At 45.1% G+C, this 26,385-nt stretch overlaps 1 protein-coding gene across 1 annotated transcript; it reads left to right on the top strand.

Annotated features, from left to right (window-relative positions):
* The first annotated feature begins 788 nt into the window (after nucleotides 1–788).
* On the top strand, nucleotides 789–23,350 carry LOC135897214 (sulfotransferase 1C2-like). Its single transcript, XM_065425800.2, has 3 exons — nucleotides 789–1,018; nucleotides 18,408–18,497; nucleotides 21,900–23,350. Exons 2-3 carry the CDS (start codon nucleotides 18,441–18,443, stop codon nucleotides 22,857–22,859), a joined length of 1,017 nt encoding a protein of 338 aa, XP_065281872.1. The 5' UTR covers nucleotides 789–1,018; nucleotides 18,408–18,440; the 3' UTR covers nucleotides 22,860–23,350.
* Nucleotides 23,351–26,385: the final 3,035 nt, after the last annotated feature.

Below are 26,385 nucleotides of genomic sequence, written 5' to 3'. Positions count from 1 at the left end.
AAAACCCCGTAATTTATTTTTTTAAACACGTTTGGTGTGAAGAAAAAAAAAACTAATTTATTTCAATAAGAGCCGGAAACGGTTGGCTAACGTAGACGGTCATTCCTTTATCTTTCTTCATGCGGAATTCAAAGATTCCGCGCGTTGTCTTGTTGAGCTCGCGATGTGCAACATCGGTCTTTTCTAATGAAGGCGCATGCACATGCACACTGGCAACAGTGCGCCGCAATTGTACGCCCAACTTTTGCTTCTCTCGTCACCGCTATTATCTTGACGCCAATCCTGCATCTCCGTGAACTCAGTCTCGTCGTTCCGCTCAGAAATCGCCAGTCTGTGTGTGCCATATACTACACCGAAAGTTGGTTGCGCCCATTTCGCCGTGTAGATTCCAAACTTTAGTGCAAAAAAGAAGGTTTGTGATTGTGCCTTCCCCTTGTGGTCGCCTCCAGCCACACCACGAGGCCGTGGCCTCGCGCGCCAGCTAATGCACGGCGTAGCCTCAGTTCCGTTGTAGAGGGCTCCGCTAAGTCGGAATACTGCCGCCGAGGCTGAGAAGCGATGATCAGTCACCTCGTGCTCTGAAGCGTAACGACAATGCCTTGAACTAACAACTACCGAGGGAGCTAAGTGCACCTTATCCAAGAAGGTTCCCCAGCCACTTTGAGCAAATTCTGCCGCTGAAAAGGTAAGGGGGGCAGCCGCTCTTCCTTCACGTTCCTCCTCTCTTCTTTCCTTCTCTCCGCTGCCGTTGCTCTCGCTCTCTCCCGCCGCTGAGTCAACAAAGCGACAAGTGCACGTGTCGGCCGCCGCTCGGTGGCCTTGACTCCCAATCGCCAGAAAGTTGTCCCAAGGGGCGTGTCAGTAAGCAGTGACTCGAGCAGCCGTGAAGAGCCTAGAGAACGTGCGTTCCTCCTCGAGTGTTTTGGAGCCGTAACGTGTACGTACCAGACGCGCAAGCCGACGAAGCCCGCGTGACTGCGCTCAAACCGCGCTGCTTGCTTGCTTGCATCCGAACAAGGTTCGTTGCTTTTTACATTTCTCTCACTTGGTGTATATCAGACGGCGCGCTTTACAGGAGAGTATGTGTTCCCACTCAGCGTTTTGCCTGCGGCCCAGTCAATTATGCAGCGCAGCATTGTGCTGGTCTAGTGTGCTAGGTCCAGGCTACGGAAAATTTTCGTGCACTTCCGCGGTCTCGCACCCCGTAAATTTTTTGACGTCGACTGTACGCTCGGAAAACTGAGGGACACCACCAGAGTCGAGTGTCCGCGCAATCGCAGATCCGCAGTTCCAAGAACAAGCAGTAACTGCGACCGTCGCGCATGCGTTAGCCTGTTTATACTAACCCTAGGAGGAAGCTTTATCTCGTGCGTAACTCCGATCCCACCTATTCTAATACATGTGAAACGGAGAGATGATTTTCGGACATAAACTCTGGACTGATCTTTAATGATCGAAGTTCGTTGCGTTTTAGAAAGCTACATTCTAGTGACTGTCGGAAGCTGAATTTTGATTTATGCCTAGAATATTTTATTAGACTGAAGAAAGTTTACAAGCTTTAAAAATTAGAAATACGAAGCTTACAAATCCATAACTCTGCACCAAGGACAGACATCACATTTCTTTAAATTTCCTGTGTTAGAGCAATAAATCGGGTAAATTTGACATATGTTCATTTTTATTTCGCGTGAATTTGTTACAATATTTACGAGGGTTTAGAAAAGTCGTACTTGCATATTAGTGGTGTACTGCCGTGAGCAATATGGGCGGGAACACAGGAGCGCGTACCAGATAGCCTCGAACCCTGCTATGGACGATACGCGGCGGTCGCTGTCGAAAGCAAAGTGGAAAGGAGTACGCTGGTCTAAGAACTGTTTGCACTGCCACCATGCGTCTCTTTGTATAAAGTGCGGAACTTCACATCACCAGCGCACGTCGATAAAGCTGTTTGATATTGCGGTTACTGATAAGTTTGTGCACCGAAGCGGGGTCAATGGAAGCACTGTTTTGAAGCGTAAACATTCGAGAGATGCTTCTCTTGGAAATCTGTCCGTCCGTCTGGAACGCGTGACACGATGCACTCCATAAGATATACGTTAGGTCCTATGGGGGTATATCTGAAGATACCTTACGCTAAACGCAGGCACGGGCGCCTAAGTGTTGCGCTCTCAAAAAAAAAGCATGACTGAAAAAGAAAATGAGTCGCTGTAAGTTACCGCGCACATAACCATCTTATCGGCTATCGGCGGACAGTGAAGGGCCGTAAGCTGCCGTTTTCGACAAGCGCAGGCGCCGTGTGAGTGCGAACACTTAGCGGAAGAGCATCGCCCTTTTTTCCTCTGTTTTCGACAGCGCCATCCGCGTACTTCTAACTCGGTTTCGAGGTTATTTGGCACACGCTCGCGCGTTTCCGCTAACATTTCTAACGATAGTACTCGAGAGCCATATATAATACAGTTAAACCTCGATATAACAAAGTCGGTAAAATCGGGAATTCGCTTCCTTATGTCGAAACTTCGTTGTATCGAAATTTGACCTTTTATGCAAATAAGTGCAGTCGCCGGTCGATTTTTCTCGGAGAAAGGGGCCGCATAATTTTCCGAGTTATCGGCCAAACGAAAAAACCAAATTTGAATGAGAAAACAATTCATTTTGACAAATTTGGGAGTCGGCGACCAATGATACGGTTCCATGCCACGCACGTCGACGATATCTGCTCGGCGGCACGCACTAAGCGAAGCCAGCCACACTTTCGCGTGCACTCCGCCCTCGCGGCTGACAGCGTCGCCCGCACTGGGACGACGCTATCAGGAAAAGCGCAGGGCAGCGGGGAGCGAATGCTTCGTCTGCCTCTCGCCCCAACGGGCCACCGAAACTCGACATTACGCAACCTCCAATAGTGAACGTGCGGGATGACAGCTTACAAGGTACCACGCCCACTCGGCGTGCCACGTGGCAGATTACCTCTAAATCAGGGTGCGCGGCTGCATATGCGCTCAGCCGCGCTTACAGCCATGCGCAGCTATGGCTTAGACACACGCCAGGTATCGAGACGCGCGGCGACGTACGCCCCCCCCCCCCCTCCCCGCCCCGTCGAGCGCGCTTGATCGCGATATCGCTAGCTCGTCCCCCTCCCCGTCTTTCCCTTTGCTCGCGCAGGAAGGTGGCACTCGTGAAGCCACCATCTTCGATGTCTCACCCTTGCACACTTTCACTCGCACCTAAAGCACACAGAGTGCGGGGCGCGATAGGATCTTATCGCACTTGGACTTTATTCGGTGCGTGGTGCGGCTCCACTTCGGCGGTCGCTCTTGTCGCGCGGCGCGCGATATGAGGTGTTTTTGCAAGCGGCCGCTTGTAATTAAGTCATTTCTCCATCTGCGCCCGCGAGAGTTCCCAATTAGTGTCTCGAAATTCCTTCGCGGCGCCAGTTAGATCTTGTTATAATAAAATCACATACAAACACAATTCGTTAGAATTAGGTTCTAAATACATGGTGCTCTATGGACAAGACGTTATGAAAAGTTATATACTTCGTTATATCGAGAATTTCGTAATACTGAAGTTCGCTATATCGAGGTTTAACTGCATCTCAATTTCTTCCGGATCGGATGTGCTATTAGGTGCAGTTTACAGAATTACGATATCACGTTTCATGGCTGAGTCAGTTGTAAACTTTATAGCCTTATTTTTAATATTATCATATTTAAATAATATTTGCGAAATCATATTCATGGCCTAAATCAAAAATCTGCTTGCTATACAGTCACTATATACTTTAGCTTTTTCTTTTGAATGTGGCAAAGCTGATTAAATTCGGTGTAGTAATTGCCGCGAAAAGCGATTTCTCCTTTCCCGCATACCCGAGCTAAGCTTCATCTTAACTGGGGGTGCACGACGCGAGACCTCAAGCTGGAATTCATCCGGAACTCTTAAATGCGGCGTTTCTCGTAGGCAGGTAGTCATTGTACACTGTGTAGTAGTTAATCGCTTTATTCGTGAGTGCGAAACAGCTACACATGCGCTAGGGACTTCCTCAGTGCACAGGAAGTCCAAGTCTAAACTTGGAGAAGCAGTTCAATGAATCCCAATTAAGCGCGTGAAGAGCTTACCTCATCATTTCCAATTTTGTGTTTGAGACCCGTCTATAGGTTGCTACAAACAATGCAACCTCATGTAGCGCACCACATCCGCAAGTATAATCTGCACTGCAATTGCAATGTGATTTGCGTGAATATGTAATTCACTCGCATGTGCGCGTGTGTTAAGGGCGATACCGAAGCTGATTTACATCAGGCTTAACCATTTGCCCTTCCTGCCTGTATTTTGAATGTGCTGAACTACTTTTGCATATTTTTGTATTGACTCTACAGCTGTCTAGTTTATTTTCGCTGCGAAAGAACCTTGAGTTAGGTAACCGTATACGCCGCAGTCTGATCCTCATATGTTTTCAAATTTTGACACAGCCATATACTTACACTCGCCTGAGGACAGCGGGCGCAACGACTTCTTCAATTGCAAGTGGACTGCGGATCAGCGTTGTGTGTCGTGCGCGCATTTCGTGTATTTTCGTTTACGTACTGGTATTGTAATCTATCTTAAATCTGCCCTATTCTTCCATGTCATGTTTACAGTCACGCGAAGCGGCATGAACGGCAGCGGCAGCTGCGGCACGAACGCCAAGCACGTGTTCCTTCCAGCTAGACCCTTAAACAAATGTACAACCCTTTGGGTCGTATCCTGCCACGCAACGATAATCGTCATCCGTCTTGCTTGCATTTCCTTTCGTGAAAACGCTGCGCTCGCTACTTTCCTGTCGGGAACGCTCTACCGCGCTGATAATGCGCATGCCGTTCGTGACTTGGAAGTACCGGACTGACAGCGTTAAAGGAAGGAAATGCGGGCAAGACAGATGACGATTATCGTTGTGTGGCAAGATACGACCCCAAGGGTGTAATTTTGCTTTAGAGTGTAGTTAGGCATTCATATTTTAAAATATCATTAGCGCTAATGAAACATGTCCGTCGGTCCGCGTTTTATTCTTTCTTGTCCAATTCGCGCTAATAAATTTAGTGAAAGCAGATGCACTACGGTGTGTTAGACGTATCATCGACCGTTGTGGATGCATTGTATGGATTACCAACTATAGGCTGGTCGGCCACCCTAAACGTGTACAGCGCAAGCGGCAACACAACAGGTCCCGTGTCGTTTCCGTCCCTGCGTTGCAATTACCCGGTTCAATTCAATTCATTCTTTATTTTTCTCTTGGACAGAGAAGGAGGCAGGACTAAAAGCTCGTAAGCTTGACAGAGGTGCTGCCCCCTTTATCAACTTGGCAGTACAGTACACAGGCAGAGATTTTCAATTTTCCAAATAAACACTGAAACAAAATAACAAAACACTTTGTAAAAAGCAGCGCTATGCATTGCAGCACAAACATAGGTATTAGAAAAACAAATAACTGGTCATGGGGAAGCGAAAAAAAATAACGGGTATAGGTTTAAACTGAGTGCAACATTACGTAATCTTGCTAAGAAAAAATCGCTTGATAACATCACTTGAATGCTGATCACTTGAATACGTTTAACATTGCGTCAAGTTGGAGGCGGATTGCCGCAGCTTCCGCAACGCCAGGAAGCCACGACGACCTCGATGTACCGAGCATGGGCTTGCCTTTCAGGAAAAACGCGGTGATAGGTGGCACAGAATCGCCGAGGGAAACGCCTTCAGGGAAGGCCGCCGCCGCTGCACTCGCGTTCGCCACGTGCTGAGGCAAAATGATGTCGCTGGCACCACAAATCACGGTGCAGTTTGGAGGAGGGAAAAATTGCCGCCGAACCGCGCGGGCGCGCCACGAAACAGGTTTGATGCGCTCCGGCTGAAGAAATCCTTGTAACGCACACAGACACGTGCGCGCCCATTTTATATATATATATATATATATATATATATATATATATATATATATATATATATATATATATATATATATATATATATATATATATATATATATATATATATATATCTGGCTGTTAGAGGGAGAGATTCGCGAAAGCCACCCAGCCCATCATGACAGAGGAAGGCACCATCGATAGTGCCAGTTTTACTCTTGTTAAAATGATACGAAAACTAAAGAATACACTTGGCAAAGATAGAAACCTTGGCCTTACTCAACGATCTCTTCCAGTTTGGTATAGTGTGAGCGGAAGCAAGGAATAAAGATTTTGCCAGAAACGGGCGACGAACTTCAATCAGGTATCACTAATGCTGCTATACTGCGCAGCGCCCCGAACATTGGCTCTGGCGTCGAGTTCATTCACGAGTAATCAGTTCGCTGGCAGTGCCCGAACAAGTGCGGTCAGCTGATTCCGTCAACATATAGGTTTTTTTTTTGCCTGCGTGCGTGAGCCACCGTCACAGCACCTGCCATTAACCCTTTTCCTATTGAGGACGAGCCAGGCCAATCGTTGAAATTTGTACAACTCCTGGTGAGTACAAGCTAGGCTAGTATAGCTCGATATGTAAAGACAAGTTCGGATTCATGGCGCATAGGAAAGTTCGGCTTCATTTTATACATTTTTTTTTCGATGTACGACATAAGCCACAAGAAATTATACGTCGACGAGTACACCTAATTCTGAGAGCATCATGTTCTTGTACTCGAAACCGGCTTTCCAAAATGACGTCATTGTCTTGCGGTCGTTTTTCTAGTGATAATTCTAGTCGTGAAAGAAGTCAGAAACGTAATTTTCTTGAAAGTTATATTAGGAGGAGGAAGTGGCAACAGAAAAGCAGAAGGCACGGAAGTTAACCAGTATAACGTCCGGTTGGCTACCCTACACCAGGGAATGGGAAAGGGGGAAAACAAAGATGATATGGAGAGAGAGGAGGGAAGGAAAGAAGGAAATTAACAGCGAATTCGCTGACGCGTGTGGTCTGATAGAAATTGCATTAATAGTCACCGACGTTCACACAAGCCCGTCGTCCTCAAGAAGCACAAAATCGCCTTCACCGCTTTATGGGCCGACGAGCGATGGGGGCGGTGTTCCAACAGCACCTGCCCAGAAAGCGGCCGATTGTCTAGTTTTCGGAGAGCGTTAGCAAGGTCTTGTCTTTATCGGGCATATCGTGGACAGTGGCACAGCACGTGGTGGATATTTTCTTCGGTGCTGAAGACCTCGCATGCTGCACTGTCGGTCACTCCAATTAATGTAGAGTATGCCTTTGTGAAGGAAACTCCTAACCAAAGGCGATAGAGACGCGTACCGTCACGTTGAAAAAGTTCGAGTGGAGGTCGGAGTTGCAGTGAGGGGTTTAATCGATGCAGGGCTTCATCGGAGCTATATTAGGATTCAGAAGAACAAGTGCACTTGACTGCAGGAAGTGGCAGCAAGCTCACCGATCTGTCTCCCTGTGTTGAGACACCTCGGATTCCGAAGGTTACCGTGGGAGAGCATGCATGACCGCAATGGGCGAGTATCAAGTTGTCGAACACGCCCCTTGTTCGTGTACGATTTCTGTTCACGGTAGGCCACAGAATCGACGCAACAGGTGACAGCGCGCGTTTTTGACGCAGGAAACTTGTGGTATGCTTCTTCGAGAGACGAATCGTTACGCAGTGCAGTATTTCCGGCAGAGAAATCAGAACCATACCCCGTGGAAGGAGCTGGATGTGAAAGAGCTTCGTGTATTTCTTGCAATAATTTGTCATGCAATTATCCATAATTCAAAATTTCCATGTGCTGGTCCAGGCACGCTGTCCTCTAGGCACCAATTTCCGGAAAGATCATGGGCAGGAACCGTTCTCAAATTATGAGGTTCCTCCGTTTTGTGGACAATGAAGCTGGCATCGACATAGCCTATCATCCGTATAGGCTGTGGAAAGTCTGGCCTGTGATTAAAGAAATTAAAGCACGTTTTCTTTCTGTTCGCACAACGGGATGAAGGTGTAGATGAAAACATGCTCTTGTACAAGGGACGGTTAAGCTGGAAGCGTCATAACCCTGTGAAGAGAGCATGGTTTGAGGTAAACTTATTTTTGCTTTGCGAGTCCGAAAGCGGCTATGTTTAAAACATGATTATTTACACTATAAATGAAACTCTTGGCATCGAAAATTATATGTGCATGGGCGTCAAGTGTTAGAAATTACCAGGAAGCACCTGGATCGTGGCTACTGCCTGACTGACGACAATTTCTACTGCTCCCCGGAATCATGGGCGCTTTGTTCAGCAGAAAAATTTATATTTTCGGTACAGTTCACAAAAGAAGAGTAATGCCACTTCTGCATGATGTAGGCAAAACTCTACAAAACAAAGGCCGCTGCATAGAAGTGTCAGACACAACAATGGCAATATAAAAGACGCGTGTGCCTTAGCACTGTATATGCTGCAACATCTGTACATGCGGAATCATCTCCAACGAATCTGCTTTGGTGGTTACCGTTTCATGCTTACATCTACTCTCGATTGGGAGAGCCAACAATTGTTTTTTTACAACAGAATGGCAGGCACATATTAGATCTGGCTGTTTTCACTCATCTAGAGTTCTACCGGAGTCTCGTGGAGGCTCTGGATTCCCGACTTCAACCTCACAACAAAGGATGCAAATCCTCAGCTATTCAAATGTCACGGTTTGTCGCTCGCCACTTCCCCAAGTACTTTCCGCCAACTGCCGAAATCAATTAAGCTACTAAGGAGATACTTCGTGTGCTCGGAACGATCCTCAGGTGATCGAAAGAGAAGCAGCCGAAAGGAAACCAGGACCTGGCGCCAAGACTGCGGCTTGGCGCTGTGCAATATTCCTTGTTTTAAAGTGTAATACTTAGTGGCTAAGCTTTAGAGGGGCCGAGTTAAACGGGCGTTGGCGGACGTGATACACACACTCTCAGCTAACCTTGCAATTCGGAAGCTCTGAAGTGAAACTATTACTAGGAACTGTGGTTAAGCAAACTTCGTTTTTCTTTCAGAATAGTTTTTAACGCACTTTTTAAAATAAAGATTTTGAATAATTTCTTGCTCTTTTTTGCGAATATGTTAGTTTAAACCAATAAAAGGAATCGGGGGGGGGGGGGGGGGGTCTGTTTCAGTCGCGGTTGCAGAGAGTGCTTGGCAGTGAAAGGGTTCACCCAGATCTGAATGCTGCTGCTGTGACGCTGTACTTCGTTACTGTAGACGCCGTCAAAGATATTTGACTAAGGCAATAACGCAATCGCATTGAATATACAAAATCAGTCACTGCAGTGCCCATCGTAATACTGAAGTCGTTAAACTAATTTAAACACGTACACTTTCTTTCGCTCTTTGTATTTCCATTTTACGGCGCAACACTGTGCGCTGAAGGCTACATGTATACAGACCGACCGATTCATGCTGTTCTAGTTAGCGTTAACGCTGCTGTAGCTAATGACGATGACAGCAATGCTGTCTCGCTGCGGGCCTTGCGCATGCGCGAGTGCCATGTGAGAGGTTTCAGTCAGGTTATGCAACCGGCCTTTTTTGCCTTGCAGGAATGTTGCCAGGCTTAGCTCAGCGGGTTTAGAGCGGTGTCATGTCAAACTGAGCACAGGGGAAAAAAACGCAATTTTCCATGAACTCTAATCGCGAGAAACACGTTGATAACGTTTGCACGACACGTGATATATGACCAGATGCTCCGACACGCATGACTGCAACGAAAGGCACTCAAAGTTACGTGAGCATAGGTTCTTGTGACTGCTATAACAGAGTACTTATATATATACCTCGCACCATTGTTTTTCACTGTGCACCGTCTTCGGAAGCGCACGCCTTTTATACCTATATAACTTTTCCATACAAACATCATTGACGCAATTGTGACGTAGAATTCGCACGAACACCTCTGCTTCTAAACAAATCTCCCGAGCGATATAAAAGCCTCGCCCGGTGGAACCGCCAGCTAAATTTCGGGGCCGGAAACGGAACAAAATAGCCCTCTTGAACGGGACTCGCGTTCCACAACAGTTTTAGCGTAAGAGTGAAAAGCGGTTTGCCATTATCATTTTTTCCAGCAAGATACGCGAGAATGGCATGCAGAATATGCAGTCATAGAAACATGTTTAGCACCACAATGAACAGTAGTTTCTCATGATCATTTTTCAGTAAATACACGAGAATTACATGCCGAATATGTTGCTATAAAACATGTTTAACGCCACAATGAAAAGCAGTTTCTCATTATCATTTTCGCATTGAAGCACACGAGAGTGGCACACGATAGTGGCTTATACTGCCATAAAACATCCGTTGTGCCGCACGGAACAGCAGTTTATCATTATCATTTTCCATTGAAATACACAAGAATGATACGCCGTATATGTTGCCATATAACATATCTTGCGCCACAGTGAAAGCAGTTTCTCATTATCACTTCTTCAGTGGAATACAGGATGATTACACGCAGAATTTGCCGTCGTATAAACATGTTTAACTCCAAAATGAACAGCAGCTTCTGATGGTTATTTTTTCGAGTTAAATAGAAAAGAATGAAATGCAGAATATGCAGTCATAAAAACTTATTTAGCGCCACAGTGAACGACAGTTTCTCATGATCAGTTTTTCCAGTGAAATATTTAATAATGACATGCAGAATATGCAGTCAAAAACGTTTGACACTACAGTGAACAACAGTTTCTCATTATCATTTTGCCATTGAAATACACGAAAGGAAAGAAAAACTGTAGTTCATAAGTGTTAGCTGGGGGGATTAGGCGTGGTTTCTTCAGGCGGGCCAGATCGCCGTCAAGCGACGTTTGATGACGACCGCTTCAGCTCGTTCTACGACCTGGAGCTGGCTGTCCAGGCTAGATATGAGTAGCATCGCCTCCCATGCTTCAGACGAGGAAAAGGCCATGGGGTTGAGGAGGAGATTTGTCCTCATCGCAGTCCCATATTACGTGATTCAGTGTTGCTAGTTCCCCACAGCATCTACAGAGTGGGTTCACTTGCTCGAGGTATATGTGTGCATATATGTGCGGGTTCGGGTAAGAGTTGGCTTGTAGTTGCCGCCACGCGATTTCTTGGTGTTTGGTGAGCGACTCGTGTGTGTGTGTGGCGGGTTGAAAGGGGGGTCTATTTGGACGATAATATAGTGTGATGCCATGGTATAGGCCTACACTGGGCTGTCATTGGTTGTCTGACGGGCTCATCGCTCCGCTGACGGATCCTAGAGCGTGTTGATGTTTCGCTTAGTTCCCGGGCTTCTCCGCGTGTGCCGGGGCACGTACCAACCCTATTGTTCTTCCTTCCGTGTGGGAGTGCTGTCCTTGGAGGACTCGCATGACTTGTGTCGCTATTCGGCCTTTTGCGAAGTTGCTTATAGCCGCTTTGGAGTCACTGAAGATGATCCGAGAGCTTGTTGAGACAATAGCTATAGGGCTTTAGCTGCCTCTGCCACTTCAGCCCTTTTGGTTCGTATCTTCCCTGCCACGGCGATTTTCGCAGTGTTGTCCGAGGTTGGGCCTGTTGTGGCGCAGATGGCATATGCTTCCCGTGTGTTTGCTATTGTGCTATGTCTGTGTCGATGGCCGATGGGTTTTACCCGTTGGCTTTCGGAGGCGCTTTTGCTCTTGCTCTCTTTCTGCCTCCGTGGTGGCCCGAAAGCATGTTCTTGGGCAGTTGGTTTCATGATGATCATTTTCCTTATTTCATGCGGTATTGTTGTGGATCTGTCCACGTCCCAGCTGACATGGCATCCCATTTTTTCCAATATCCACCGTCCTATTTCGCTATGTTTAGTCGGTGGACTTGTGCCGTTGTATGTACTTCAGTGACTTCGTCTATGGTGCTGTGGAGGCCGAGTAGCGTGAGTTTCTTGGTGGCTGTGTTGCGTGGTAGCCCGAGCGCTATTTTGTATGCTTGGTAGATTAGGCAGTCCATATTTACTTTTTCGCTCGTTTGTAGATGTAGGTATAGCAGAGCGTATGCGAGGAGGCTATAATGAAAAAGGCATAGATGAGTCGACCCATATCTTTTTCTGTCATGCCTTGTGCACGTGCGCTTATTCTCGGCAGTAGCCGTGTGGTTTGGTTGACCACGGAGTGTAGTAGTTTTTCAATGGCGTGCCCATTTATTGTGTTGTTTTGAATGAGCATGCCTAATATGCTCGTCGCATCCACTTCCATGACTCATGACTTCGATTGTTTGGGGCGGGGGGAGGGGGGGAGGGTTACTTTTGACCGTTCCCGTGTTTGTGAGTATCAGAAGTATTGGTTTGCTCTGTGAGCATTCCAGGCCAGCACGGCTTACGTGTTTTTCTGTTACCTCGGTGGCTTATTGGAGTATTTCTTCAATCTCTACTACCGATCCTTCGCACGCCCGCAGCGCAATATCATCCGCATATAGGGTGTGCTGTATCCATGTGATGTTGGCTAGTTTTGGTGGTAATGTGATGAGCGCAAGGATACATAAGACGTGTGCTAGTACAGTTCTTTGTGGAATACCTCTGTCACCCATCTTGAAGGGGTTGGGTTTGAGTTCACTAACGGTGAGTTCTACTGTTCTTTCGGAAAGAATGCACTTGATGCAGTTGTAGATGAGCTTGCCTAGGTTTAGGTCTGGCTAGATTCTCAAGGATGGTTGGGTGTACCACGTCATCAGAGGCCTTGTTGATGTCAAGGTTAAGTACGGCTTTTGTGTGCGTGCCACTTTCCGGGTGTTGTAGGGTATTATACATTTGTATTCGGACATCTCGTGTTTAGAGGTGTGCTCGGAACCCCAGCATGGTGTGTGGTAGAAGATTTGGTCCTCTGCAAAATTTTGCAGCTTCTTTATTACCATGTGCTCCATGAGTTTTCTGAGGCAGGATGTAAGTGATATCTGGCATAGGTTCTCCATATGGAGAGTTTTATTGGGTTTGGGGTTGAAGGTAACGTCACGGGTTTCCACTCCGGGGATGTTTGTCCTTACTTCCAGCATGTCTTCATAAACTCTGATTGCTGTCACAGATTTGGGGTCGAAGTTTTTCAGCGCCTTGTTTATGACCTCTAATATGCTGCTATAGAACATATGTTTAGCGGCACAATAAAAAGGAGTTTCTTATCATTTTCCAGTTAAATACACGAGAATGACGCGACGAATATATAGCCATAAAACCTATTTAGCATCACAGTGAACAGTAGTTTTTCATGATCATTTTTCTATTTATTTACAGGAGAATTACACGCCGAATATGCTGCCATAAAACATATTTTGTGCCGCACCGAACAGCAATTTCTCATGATCATTTTTTTCCAGTGAGATACACAAAGGGAGAGATAAGATAATGCAGAGAAAGGCAGGGAGGTTAACCAGAGGTAGTTCCGGTTGGCTACCCTGCGCAGGGGGAAGGAGTAAGGGGGATAAAAAGAGGAACAAAGCGGAAGAGGGAGATAGAAAGAAAGAGAGACAAGCACGAACGAAGCGCGTACAGTAAAGAGCGGTAGGGGGTGGCATTCTTAGTCTGTCGTGAAGCCCCCATGTCATGCCGACTATGCAACCATAAAGCATGTTTTGCACCGCAATGAAAGCAGTTTCTCATAATCAATTTTATAAGTGAAATACGCGAGAATTACATGCAGAATATGCAGTTATTTAAAGATTTTTAGCACTACGATCAACAGCAGTTTGTCATTATCATTTCTGCAGTAAAAAAAAAACACTGCCAATTTACTCACGTGAAGGTGGTCAGCGAAGCTGTAGATATGTTGTGGGTAATTAAGGGCAACCTTGTCAAACAACTACGCCATGGTGTGCGCCCATTAACTCACATTGCTGTTCAAATGTCATCCATGACTGATATGTGATACACACGTTTGAATGGGGTTTACAACCACCTTTATTTTACGTCGAAATGACTGCTATAACTTCTTCGCGATCGCTATGATACACACTAGTGGTTTACGTTCCTATTTGAGAAATGTCTTTGTCCAAAGTTATATCGATGCTTAACCCGTGTACGGCAGTTGTTTGAATGGGATCGTTGAAGTAACCGAGGCCGAAAACTTACACAAAGTGGACGAACCACTGCTTTGTTTCCTGTTTATAGATGTTTACGTTGATATCTCTGACGAAGGCCATCTGCATTCTGTTATGTGACCCAAGATGAATGTGTACGGATGAAACGCTTAATATCTGCTTTCAATCTGCTGGGTGATATGTATACCGTGAAGATGAGGATTTCGTCTACAGTCTTCGCGCCACACACATCTCCACAGTTGTTGTTTTCCGACTGAAGTATTTCTGATTGAAGCGCGTATGCATGAACACGTGTTTCGACCTTCGCGCAGATGGCAACGCCTGCGGCGCGAATCTTCGTTCGCTTTTCACGCACTATACAGGTCTATCCTTTAAACACTTGAAACGTGTCGAACCACATCTCGGAAAGACATAGCACGGGTATCTCGCTGAGAAAGTAGTCGTGAGACAGATCTCTCGAGTGCAGTCTGAGGGATCAAACACTCAAGGTGGCAAGTTCAAATTGTGTGTGGTCGTTTGAGTATTGCCCTGCACGTCTTGGTAATGGTCGTAAGGTATGATGCTTTTCCAGCCCTCTAAACTGGTCTTTCATTGCCCGATCAATGGTTTCTTTGCCATGGCAGAACGTGAAGTCGTTCTTTACGTTGGTAAAATGTAGTAGGTCGAGATCCATGCACCGAATCACAGCGACGTACACCAACTTTTCGTAATCGTAGACCACCTCCGAGTACGTTGCCCTCCTGTGACTTGTTCACGGCCACCGCAATAGCCTGAACGACGTCATTCTTCGTCAATCATCACAGGAATCATTGCTACGTTTTGCCTAGCTTGAGCCCGGCGCCGTTGTGTAAGGTTACTCTTCCTTCATTCATAAAAACAGATCCCTGCAAGTTTTGGAATTACCTTGGTCATCAAAAAGAGGTCATAAGAGAAATTAAAAGTGATGATGGGAACCTCGTTACTAATGAGAAGGAAATAGCTCATCTCTTTAATGGATAATATCAAAATATTTTTGGGACCTTTCAGATATGGTTTTTGATGCATCGAAACGATCCATCGATCCTGGCGAGGTTGCTGTCTTACCATAGAAGGGGTTTTGTCTTTGCTTCGTAAAATAAATATTCGGAAAGGTCATGATCTTGACGGGCATTCCAAATGATTTTTTTAAAGCGTTATGCGGACCAGATCTCGGAGCATCTTGCTAAAATTTTCACTTTATCTCTACAAACCTGTGAGTTGCCTAAGGAATGGAGGAAGGCTCGTGTTGTACCGATCCATAAGAAAGGGAATAATTTACTCGTGACTAATTACCGACCGGTATCAATTATTTCTACATCCTGCGAACTCCTAGAGAACATCGTGACCCGCTTTATAAATGACTTTTTAAAGGAAAAGGACATCCTATCACCTTTTCAGCATGGATTCAGGAAGGGCATGTCAACCACTACTCAACTAATTACGACGGTTCATGATTTCTCAGCGTACCGGATAACTCAGGACAGATCGATGTTCTTTTTCTAGATATGGCGAAAGCTTTTCACAAGGTACCGCATTCAAAACTTCTTTATAAATTGCAGTTGATTGGTCTTCCGCTGTATCTTGTAGAATGGGTCAGAGCATACTTAAGTGGTAGAACGCAGTCTGTTGATGTGAATGCCGCCCTTTCTGAATCGCTTGCTGTTACTTCCGGTGTTCCCGAGGGTAGTGTTTTAGGACCTTTGCTGTTTTTAATATATAGAAATTATTTAGTAAATGTAATTCCACGGTCAGCGTCAATAAGATTTTTCGCAGATGACTGCGTTGTATATAAAGAAATAACATCAATAGAAGACCATCAATTGCTCCAAGAATATTTGCTTAAAATATGTCACTGGTGCGAGGAATGCAATATGGATTTAAACATTGCTAAGAGTGTGCTTCTCCGGGTTACACGAAAAAGAAATCTTAGCTATTACCAATATTGCCTCCACAACAGTCACATTAGCGCGGTCTCACAATATAAATATCTAGGAATAACTCTTAACCGATTAACCTGGGGCACTCATATCTCTGAGATCTGTTCAACTGCATTCTCGAAGCTCTGTTTCTTGAGACGAAAATTAAAACATACTCCTAGCCATATTAAGCTCTTGGCTTATAAAGCTTTCATCAGGTCCAAACTTGAATACTTGTCCGTAATTTGGGACTCCCACGCTAACAAAGACATCTATCAATTAGAGCTCGTTCAGAGAAAGGCAGTACGTTTCATTTTTCATAAATACAGATCAAACTCCCCAACACAGCTTATGAAGGACAATAATATCCCGTTGCTTAGTACGCGTAGAAAACTGAACCGCATTTCTTCCCTTCATAAAATTTTGGCAGGAAAGCTTAGCATTGCTGCCCCCTCATTCCTCACACTCCACTACTCGAAGGACCCGCAATTATAGCGAACACTCATTACAGCTTATATTTGCTAAAACAAACTCATTTAAGCAGTTTCTTCCCTCAAACAATAGCTGATTGGAACGCGGTTCCTGAATCGGTTTTTCGATCTCCTGGCGTGGAACAGGCCCTTCAAATTTTGTTTCTTAAGTAGAAAGGAAACAATTTTCTTATGGGAAATTTCAATGTTCATTGCTTTCGTTTCTGCTCTGTCATCTTTTAATTTTTGATACTGTTGTATGTCTTATGCAATGTTTTTTTTTTTCTTTTTTTGCTTGTACGTGCTGTTATTTGTGTTTTCATGCCCCTCCTGCTTGGGCCAATTCTGGCCTGCAGTATTGTGAAATAAAATGCATAAAAATAAATGAATAATAAAATACTGACGTGCTGGGGTTAGCCTCACATTACGGGGGCTCCAGCCATGTCTCTGCCATGCACATCCGCCGGGATCAGCCCACCATTTATTTCGGTCGATGTTGCACCACAAAGAAACCCTGGGATCCCAGTCATAGGCAGCTTCGCTGTAATAAATGAGAATGACACGCTGAATGTGCTGTCATAAAACATGTTTTTCGCCACTACGAAAGGAGTCGGTGAAAACCATTTTCCAGTGAAGTACACGAGAATGACATGCAGAATATGTGGTCATAAAAACATGTTTCGCACGATGGGGAAGAGCGGTTTCTCAATATCACTTTTCCAGTGGAATAAGTGAGAATGACCCGCCGAATGTGCTGCCATAAAGCATATATAGCGCCACAATGAACAGCAGTTTCTTATGCTGATTTTTTTCCCCAGTTAGATGCACAAGAAGGACACGCCGAATATGCTGCCATAATACATGTCTCTTTTGTGGAAAGATTACAATAGTAAATGTGCTTCTTATTAAACACAGTGCATGGCACATTTTTGTATTTCTGCTGAATCCTGCTTCGTCACAAAAAATTACTGACAAAGCGCGGATCTCCGAAGAATATACAAATTACCGCAACCTGACTTCTTCGAGAGTGCTCCGAGTGTTCTCAATCCGCATGACCTAAGATATATTGTGATCGCCATTTTCTTTGGCACCGAAGATTTGTGTGTGTGTGTGTTGTGTTGTGTGTTGTGTGTGTTGTGTGTGTGTGTTGTGTGTTGTGTGTGTGCGCGCGCCTCACTGGCCACATTTTACTGCGTCCGACAGCAGTTAAAACATCTCGGGGCGGCGTCCTCATGCCACTTGCTGAACTTGATCCTCGCCATATAGGGCAAATGAATACAAAACTTTGTATGCCCCTTTCACAGGAGACTTACCTCATGCTTCTGTATGGGAATGCTCACTTGGGAACCTGGGGCGATACATCCGGCAACATTCGCACTTGCCAATTTCTTCAGTTTCTTTATATAAAAGCGAGCAAATGCGGTTTTTTTTGCTCTCGATAACACGTGTGACACGTTCCTATATGCAAAGCGCTTGGGTATTTCGTCGGGCTACCGAGTATATGTATAATCTGAACAAGGTACATTAGCATACGGCCATACAAACAGCGTATAACTTGCTGTTAAGTTGCATTTTGCTGAAGACGGTGCGTGTCGGGCATTTGTAAGAACTGTACGCAGTGCGTATAATACTGTTCATGGAAATTATCGCCGACATTCACCGTGGTATTGCATCACCACCTTATTAAGTTGCCCCCTCTTCCTTCCCTGTCTTTACCTAATCCTTTAGCTCAGTTGAGGGGTAGCAAGTCAGAGACTAGCCTCTCCGGCCGACCAGTGCACATTTCATTCCTATTTATTTGCACTACCATGGGTTCAAATATGTGCACGTCGCAAAGATCTTCTTGGAAAGATGGCGGTGTCCGGCAGTGCATACCCGCGGTTGTCAACAGTAGACGAATTCAGAGCTAGATGAATTGCATTTTAGTGAGCGTTGGGGGACATTCTTGTGGTGGTGGTGTTTTTCTCGCGATTGCCCGGTTTCTCAGAGTATGACATCAACGATCACTTCGTCTTGGTTCTCGGCGCAGGTACCCAGGTGACTCGAGTGAAATCGTGCCGCCATGCCATCTTCGTGGAACCCGGCAGAAGAGGAAACCAGTAAAAAAGCCCTCGAAGAGGTTCGTTTCACGCCTTATCATGTCTCACAGAACAAACTTCGAAGGCGGAGCAATCCGCCTAAGAAAGCAGTCGCGCACCTCTGAGGTGAACACCATCGTGTTAACGTACGCAGGACGGGCGCAAGCACCCGTCCTGTGTGCGTTCCTTTTGTTGTCCTTCTTTTTCGCGCTGCCCTGTTATGTGTTCAAGAATGCACCAACTAGCCCAAACAACAGCTTTACTACCATTACGCACACTTTGTGTACGTGCCTGTGTGTGTTTAGGTTTTTCTGTTTCTTTTTGTCCTTCTCTCTCTCACCTATTGCATCCCCTTGCCCCTCCCCCAGTATAGGGTAGCCAACCGGAGATAATCTCGGGTTAGCCTCCCTCTCTTTTCTTTGCCTTTCTCTCTCTCTCTCTTGTGAGGAGATGGATTCGAACTTTCCGCAATGATTTACCATATGTGATTGTAGCCAACGCATTTAAGACCCTCTTTAGTTTAGTAATTATTTTATTATCGGTGCACTAAAATATATCGATCTACTTCACGCGTATGCCTCTACACAACTTTCCTTTCCTACACAATTATGGAGTGCGTGTCGCACTCCATAATTAGAGCCCTTTCCTTTTAAATCAGTTTTAAACTAGCAATTCTGCAGAATCATGGCACATGTCCTGGCGCTCTTTGGCCTTACATGTCTTGTCGCCAATAAAATCTCGCAATCAATCACTCGAATTTGTAATGTACGTTTGCCAAGCGCTTCCTGTAATATCTCACAACAGCTTCCGAAATTGTGCGATACGCACACATAGAGTGGCGTTATCTGTATCTGAGCTAGGCATGTCTGAAAATTTGTTCCCGCAGGAAATAGTGCAGAGAAATGCCCAGACCAAAAGGAAGAATTACGAGAGAAGAACGTGAAATGAGAACAGGATTAGGAAGTAATTTGTGCGTGCATATTGTTACGAACAAAATTGGCATTAGTAAACAGACAAAAACCTGTAGTTATTCGTTTAAGTATGCAAAACCCGCGATTAACTTGCATATTTGGTTTGGTTTTCTTCTAGTGTAAAAGTCTCTGCCACCTCCCATTTTGTTTTCCTAAATACTGAAGTGCGACATAGTCACGCATTCTAGATTACTAAAACGGAAGTTCGTATTTTGCGGTAAGATAGCAGTTGTTTTGGCTGCTCTAAGTGTAGCTTCATGAATTTATCAAACCAATTGTGGAAGCGCTGCTGATCTGCCATTTCGATAAACGACATATCTGCATTATAGCATATTTTTGCATGGTGAACATCATTTCATTCTTGTGGATACGCTAAAGGCAGTCACTGTCAATGACTGCAATTTTGCGTGATAATCGGCGTGTGACAGTTTAGAGTCAAGGAGCCCTCATTCAATTGCTTATTCATGTTATCACTTATTCCCTTGCGCAAAACTTATATTTTGAGTGACGTTTCCGACCGTGGATCTCCCGGGAAAGCATAAACAAGACGATCGAAACAGAGTAATTAATGTTGGCATAACTGGACGAAGTGCGAGAAGCAGTAAGGCTAGTATCCTCCTCAGAACTAGAAAAATCCCAGTGAAACACCTCTTAAAGTCTGTTCTTGTTGTCAACCTGTTTGTTATGATTCTGTAAAGGATCTTGCCTGATCACATTGCTCGGGCACCTCCTCGCATCAGGATCTCTTGCATGTGTGTGGATAAAAAGTAAATTCCACCAGTGTGTTCAGCTAAAAACGTCTTTTGTTTTCCTAAACACAACCACACAGCTTTAACATGGCAGTTCTTCACCTTCCCTTTTCCATCCGGGATTGCCACGTCCTCTGGTGGAAGTCGATATGTACGTTTATTTTGAGTCGTTGGTTGCAATGCAGCAGCACGTCTCCACACAAAGCACAAAGCAAAAACGAGTGGCAACATAATTATTACACGCTTGACATATGGTATCACCTGCATTTATTGCTTAAAGTTACAACAAAATATTTTAGCTTATCCCTTTGGTTTAACTTTCTAAGTGATTAAAGCTGTTGTCCAGGGGAACAGACACAGGGCCTGAAGAGACTGTGAATGGTACAATAGTGTTATCATTTTCCAATAGAGCGGTTGTGTGGCTGCACGCAGCTGACATCACTAATTACACGCGTGTATTTTAAAACTTCGATCTCGTTCTGGTCTAATGTGTATGCATAGGCAAAGTATAAATAATAGCTCATTTCATGAGATACTTACTTTACTCCATGCACTCCATAATTAGTTCTAAGTCGATATTTACTTGCATACTCGCAAGTTACAATTTGAAGATTGAAATATTATTAATAAATTATTAAAGTAAATCATTAAAAAGTTCATGTTCATTCGAGCAATTGCGAGGGTGAATCAGAAAGTCCTTGCTCCATTTTTTTATTTAGCCCAATTACGGTTGTAAATGTGCAGTCAACATGCCCATTCCCAGCGGTGGACCTTTCTTGGACCTGCCCGGCCTTATCTGCCGGTAGCTCCGCGGTACGGCACTGCTGTCAGTTGCTGAAGATGGCAGTTGTGCTTCACACGTTCACGGCGTACGAGTAACGAAGCGTGATTCGTTTTCTATGGAACAAGGAACGAACGCCCATAGAAATCCACAGGGAAATGCAGCCCACGTGTGGGTAAAGCTCTAGCTTTGAGAAGTGCGAGGTGGGGGTGGTGGTGTTTTGAGTTCGCGAAAGGCCGTTAAGACTTGCATGGCAATGAGCTTGGTTCCACAGTCAGCCGGACGAATTCTACCACAGGGTCATCTCAAATTTAGTGCTGCGATGGGGCAAATGTCTGAACTGGTTTGGGGACTATGTTTAAAAATAGTGTAAGGTACGTAAAATAGAACGTACATTTGTAGTTACCTGTATAAGCCTAATTTGGCTAACAAAAAATATGGTCAGACTTTCTGATTCGCCCTCGCATTCTTTTTTTATTGAAATGAAATATAAAAGAAAGAGACGTGGTCACCTTATAATGGCGATGGCTACACCCTTTCTCATAGCGGAAACAACCCTATAAATAAAAGAATATATCTACGAAAATGAGAAGAAATCACATCATACGATCACAAATCCACAGCACAGTTCTAAACACCTATGATCTTAACAATACAGTCAATGAAGTTGCATCACAATGAGTTTGTAATCAGTCACAAACCCGCACAAACGTAGGGGATGTAGATTGCGATGCGCATATAAACAGATGAGGAATTAGTGTATTCTGAGTATTCAAGTAGGTATTCTGATCCCTCGTAGTAGTAATGGATGCCTCATCGATCAAAAGGAAAAAATTGTGCTATCTGCCATAGGCATTTTTTTTTACTTTGCTGCGGCTAAAAAGCGTGCCTTGTATTCTATAGCCATTTCTTACGTTATACGGTCATGTGCTTTCGCTGCAGGCGTGCAAGCCCGGACCTGCGTACAAGAATGCCTACAGAGATTTCGAAGGTCTGTACCTCAGCAATACTTTCACGGATAGAAACATGCGCTCTACTCTGTCCTACAAACCGCTCGATGGGGACGTCTTTGTCGTGAGCTACCCGAAGTGTGGCACAACATGGATGCAATACATTGTTTACGGCATATTCCGTGATGGTGTGCCCCCTGCGAACCTCATGGAGTTCATGAACATGGCTCCGTACTTGGAGCTTGTGGGAGCCGAGGTCGCACATTCTATGCCACGACCAAATGCCATGAAGACTCACCTGCCGTTCAACAAGCAACCTTACTCGGCCAAGGCCAAGTACGTCTACATCACCCGCAACCCTTACGACTGCTGCGTGTCGTTCTACTACCACACGAGGAACATGCCGATGTACCTCTTCGAGGACGGCACGTTCGACCAGTTCTTCGACATGTTCGTCGAAGGAAAAGTGGACTACGGCGACTACTTCGACCACCTCTTGTCCTGGTACGAACATCGAGGGGACAGCAACGTTCTTTTCATCACTTACGAAGACCTCAAGAAGGACACTCGCGGTTGGGTGCTCAAGATCGCCGACTTCCTGGGTAAGGAGTACGGAGACAAGTTGAGGCAGAGCCCAGATATCTTCGAGAAGATTATGGCTATGATTAGCGTCGACTCCATGAAGAAGATTAACGCCGACATGAACAACTGGAGCAAGGATTTGGCCAGCGTTCCCCTGGAGACGCTGCCTGAAGGGATGAAGTCTTTAGTGGCAGCCATGGGGAACCTGCTGGACAAGCCAATCAAGGGAGACTTCGTGAGGAAAGGCATCGTGGGGGACTGGCGGAACCATTTCTCGCCGGAGCAGGTCGCCAGGATGAAAGAACGAATTGCACTCAAGACCGCTGGCAGCGATGTCATGGAGCTGTGGAAAGACGCGGGCTTGCCCTGAGTATGAGCGCAAATGGGCGATTTTGCGTTCTGGCTGACGAAACCTCTGCAGCACGAGTTGACGGGTCATTTATGAGTTCTTTCTTCGATGAGCCGTAGCTATAGTGAATAAAAAAACGGATGCTTCAGCAAGCACGAATTTTTAACATAGGCTAAGGATACTGGTGCAACGCGAAGCAGTTGTGTGGACTTTGTGCTCACATTCCACGTACTATATCACGACTGCTTATACGATCACGGATATAGCAAACTAGAGGGCAAATTATTTCTGAGGTGACGCGCATGGGAGCATTTGCAATCCAGTGAATTAAGTATAGTCAACATGATTGCGGCTTCATCAGATTTTGTGAGTGGCATCTTTGCGGTAACTAAGTTCGCAACGCACGGCTAACTTAAGTTTCTTCTGTTAAGCTTTCTTTACAGTCTTTCTGTGTATTCATGCGCAAAATTAGTTAACGTCGTTGAAGAAGAAAATAAACTTTATTAAAAGAATGGTCCGGCAGTTTTGATTGTGGTGGCATCAGGTGGCGGCTCGAAGTCCTTGAACTCGGGCGGCATCTTCGGCTTGCCGGACTGCCCAGAGCTGGTCTTCCTGCTACGAACTTTTGAGAGCCGCCTCTCAGCAGCGGCGACGTTGGTGGAGAAGGTTCGCGGCGGCAAGTAGCACTACAACATTTGTCTATTTCTTACTGTCGCGGATGTTTCGTTACGCAAACCGGCTGACTGGCTTCCGCCAACGTGTGTTCTCACCTTTTTCTTTCATGAATAAGACCACTGTCTTTAGTTTCCAATTATCTCCGTTTTCCGTATTGTCACTCTTTACAAAGCAGACACAGCTACACGAGAAGTACGCTGCTCCAGCATTCGCGAACGCTCGCTATTATAACTGAAGCATTACTGAAGCAGTGAATGGTCCTTCTGGTCCCTGAAACACTTTTTGATCATAATAGCAAAACGTTGCCCATTTGTAGACGAGGCTGCTTCGAACATGTGAGCCAAATATTCCTACACTGCATGCAGCAAGAAATTTACAACTCGCCATGGTTGCTCAGTGGCTATGGTGTTAGTCTGCTGAGCACGCGGTCGCGGGATCGAATCCCGGTAACGGCGGCCGCATTTCGATGGGGGCGAAATGCGAAAACACCCGTGTACTTAGATTTAGGTACACGTTAAAGAACCCCAGGAGGTCGAAATTTCCGGAGTCCTCCACTACGGCGTGCCTCATAAGCAGAAAGTGGTTTTGTCACGTAAAACATCCTTAATTTAATTTTCTTACAGAAATTTACAACCTCATGTCAAAAGCCTCCAGGAAGCGCTCGCTCTCTCCTTCGCAACGTTGTCGTAAAACTACGTCGCCAGCAGCCAAGCCAACCAATGGATTTTGGCTGAGTACGTGATCGCGAGAACAGCGTCATTAATACTACATTTGCTCATTATCTGTTAAATAAATTACTATGCAAGTCTGCAGTCTTTAAAAAAAAGTATTTCATCTTTGCCCTTCCAGTCTACACTCACGTCATTTTCGCGTAGCTGCGTCGGCCGAGTGTGACCTCCGAGATCGCATCGTCGTAGATCGATCGTCGTAGATACTGCGTAGAACACATGATTGCGTCGCATTCAGAAGTTAACGGCGTTTTCCTTTCTAAGCCACATCACTTCGGAAAAGGCGCTCATTGTACGTCCTTTGTTCAACGGTGCGCTAGACTACGTTTGCACAATATAACACGTCTTTCTTTTTTATCTCTGACCTCGGGACATGCTTCACATATTAGTGTTCACAAGAATATAACGTTTTTTTTTTCCCCTGGTGCTTCAAACTTCAGTGTGAGTGAGCCAAACCACAATCGCTACCGCGTACAGAGCCATGCTCAAAACTTGGTGGCATGGAATACTACGCTAGTTGCATTGCATTCCATGGTCGTGCCACGAGGGGTCGCGACCAGCCCTCTCGTCTTCGAGATGATCAAACAACCACGTGCGCCGACTGGCATGTGTAAGTGACGTAGATCCGGGCGCCCGAGCTCTCCCACACCGCATCGAGAGAACGCCCCACATGCCTAAACCGGATGTATCGTCGTAAAAAAAATTACCTTACGAAAATGTCCGCTTTCTTGCCGGGGCATTGCCCCCTTGCCATTCTCCCTGTACGTGTAGCTTCCAGCGCGCTAGTGGACTTGAAAGAGATAATAAACTACAAATAATTTCACGACCGCAATAAAAACACCTCACGGGTGGTTGCGGCATGCATTTTGCTCTAAATGTTCTGCAGAGAAAAAAAAAAGATTGAGGAAACTTCAAAGAAGACAGCGCGGTGATCACAGAAATGATGTGACGCGTTCGCGCAAGCGTACAGATAAATATTTGTTCATTCACTGATATGGTGCTCTCTGACCATACCTGGCCCTTGCGCCACTAAAGAACATTCATTCATTCATTCATTCATTCATTCATTCATTCATTCATTCATTCATTCATTCATTCACTGAGAAGTGTAGACATCTCAGGCAAGAGAAAAAAGAATAGAGCGGGTATACGATGGATTTATTACAAATGACTCATTCAAGCCACACGCTTCAGATTTTGCCTATAGATTGTCCATCACCTTGTTACATTCAGCGAATGTAAACAAGAAGCCTCGTTTGTTTCACCGAGGGTGCCGGGAAAAGCTCATGTAACGCATAACAAAAAACGAAAAAACAAGGCTTCAATAAATATTTGTAACACTCCTAACTTACCCAGAAATGTTAAAACTTCGCGACACATTGCACTTAATATGGCCCCAATTTCAACTGAATATGAATTTTCTGCAACAGTTTTCTGGTGACGTTGGGAAATGTAGCTTATAACAGCTGCGTGGCACATTCTAAGACTTGCTTAAGAAATGTTTCGCGAACGCTGTATTTGATTAAATGGCATTTAACATTGAACACAGATTTGCCATTTTTCTTCGTTTGATCTTTGTGTTGTGTGTAATTATACCAGGGCAGCGAGCTCAATCTTGCGGCGCTCGTAAAATACACTCCTAGCACTCCGTATATGCCACTTGCATGCGTATTTTATCGTAAAACCCTCATTTAATCCACACACTTTGAACTTGGCCGGCATGTTTTTCAAGCTATGCCCGTTATTTTCTTTTACCTCCTATTTTCTTTCAAGTGTTTAAGTGTTTAAATGAAGTTTGTTGTTTAGTTAACCGATGACACAAGGAAAACCAATTGCGAGCCCCTTATGACGCGTAAAATAAGGAAGAAACGAGAGTTCAGCAATTATTTGCAACATCTTAAATTAAGCCAGGAACATGAAAGTTTCTGTACACGCTAAACTTGACATTCTCCATATGTTTCTTGAATTTGAAGTTCGTGCCTTCTATAGTTATGTAAGGACTGCGCAAGGTATTGCGCGTAGCGGCAATATGACACCTTGAAGTAATTGATTAAGAATTTTTAAAAAATGTGTTTGATCTACGCACATTTAACTGAGCACTGCGATTGCAAGCACAACCTTTTATTTCTTTCTTGGGGACTCTC

This window comes from Dermacentor albipictus, chromosome 1, assembly GCF_038994185.2.
Source record: "Dermacentor albipictus isolate Rhodes 1998 colony chromosome 1, USDA_Dalb.pri_finalv2, whole genome shotgun sequence".
Classification (NCBI taxonomy): domain Eukaryota; kingdom Metazoa; phylum Arthropoda; class Arachnida; order Ixodida; family Ixodidae; genus Dermacentor; species Dermacentor albipictus.
The sequence above is the reverse complement of the archived record's forward strand: the minus strand, read 5'-3'. Positions and strand labels throughout refer to the sequence as shown.

What these genes read in the sequence shown, in the direction of transcription:
- LOC135897214 (XM_065425800.2), top strand. Translation starts at nt 18,441, where the DNA reads ATGCCATCTTCGTGGAACCCGGCAGAAGAGGAAACCAGTAAAAAAGCC. An exon ending in GTAAAAAAGCCCTCGAAGAG is followed by an intron (nt 18,498 to 21,899) that starts GTTCGTTTCACG and finishes CTTTCGCTGCAG; the next exon opens with GCGTGCAAGCCCGGACCTGC.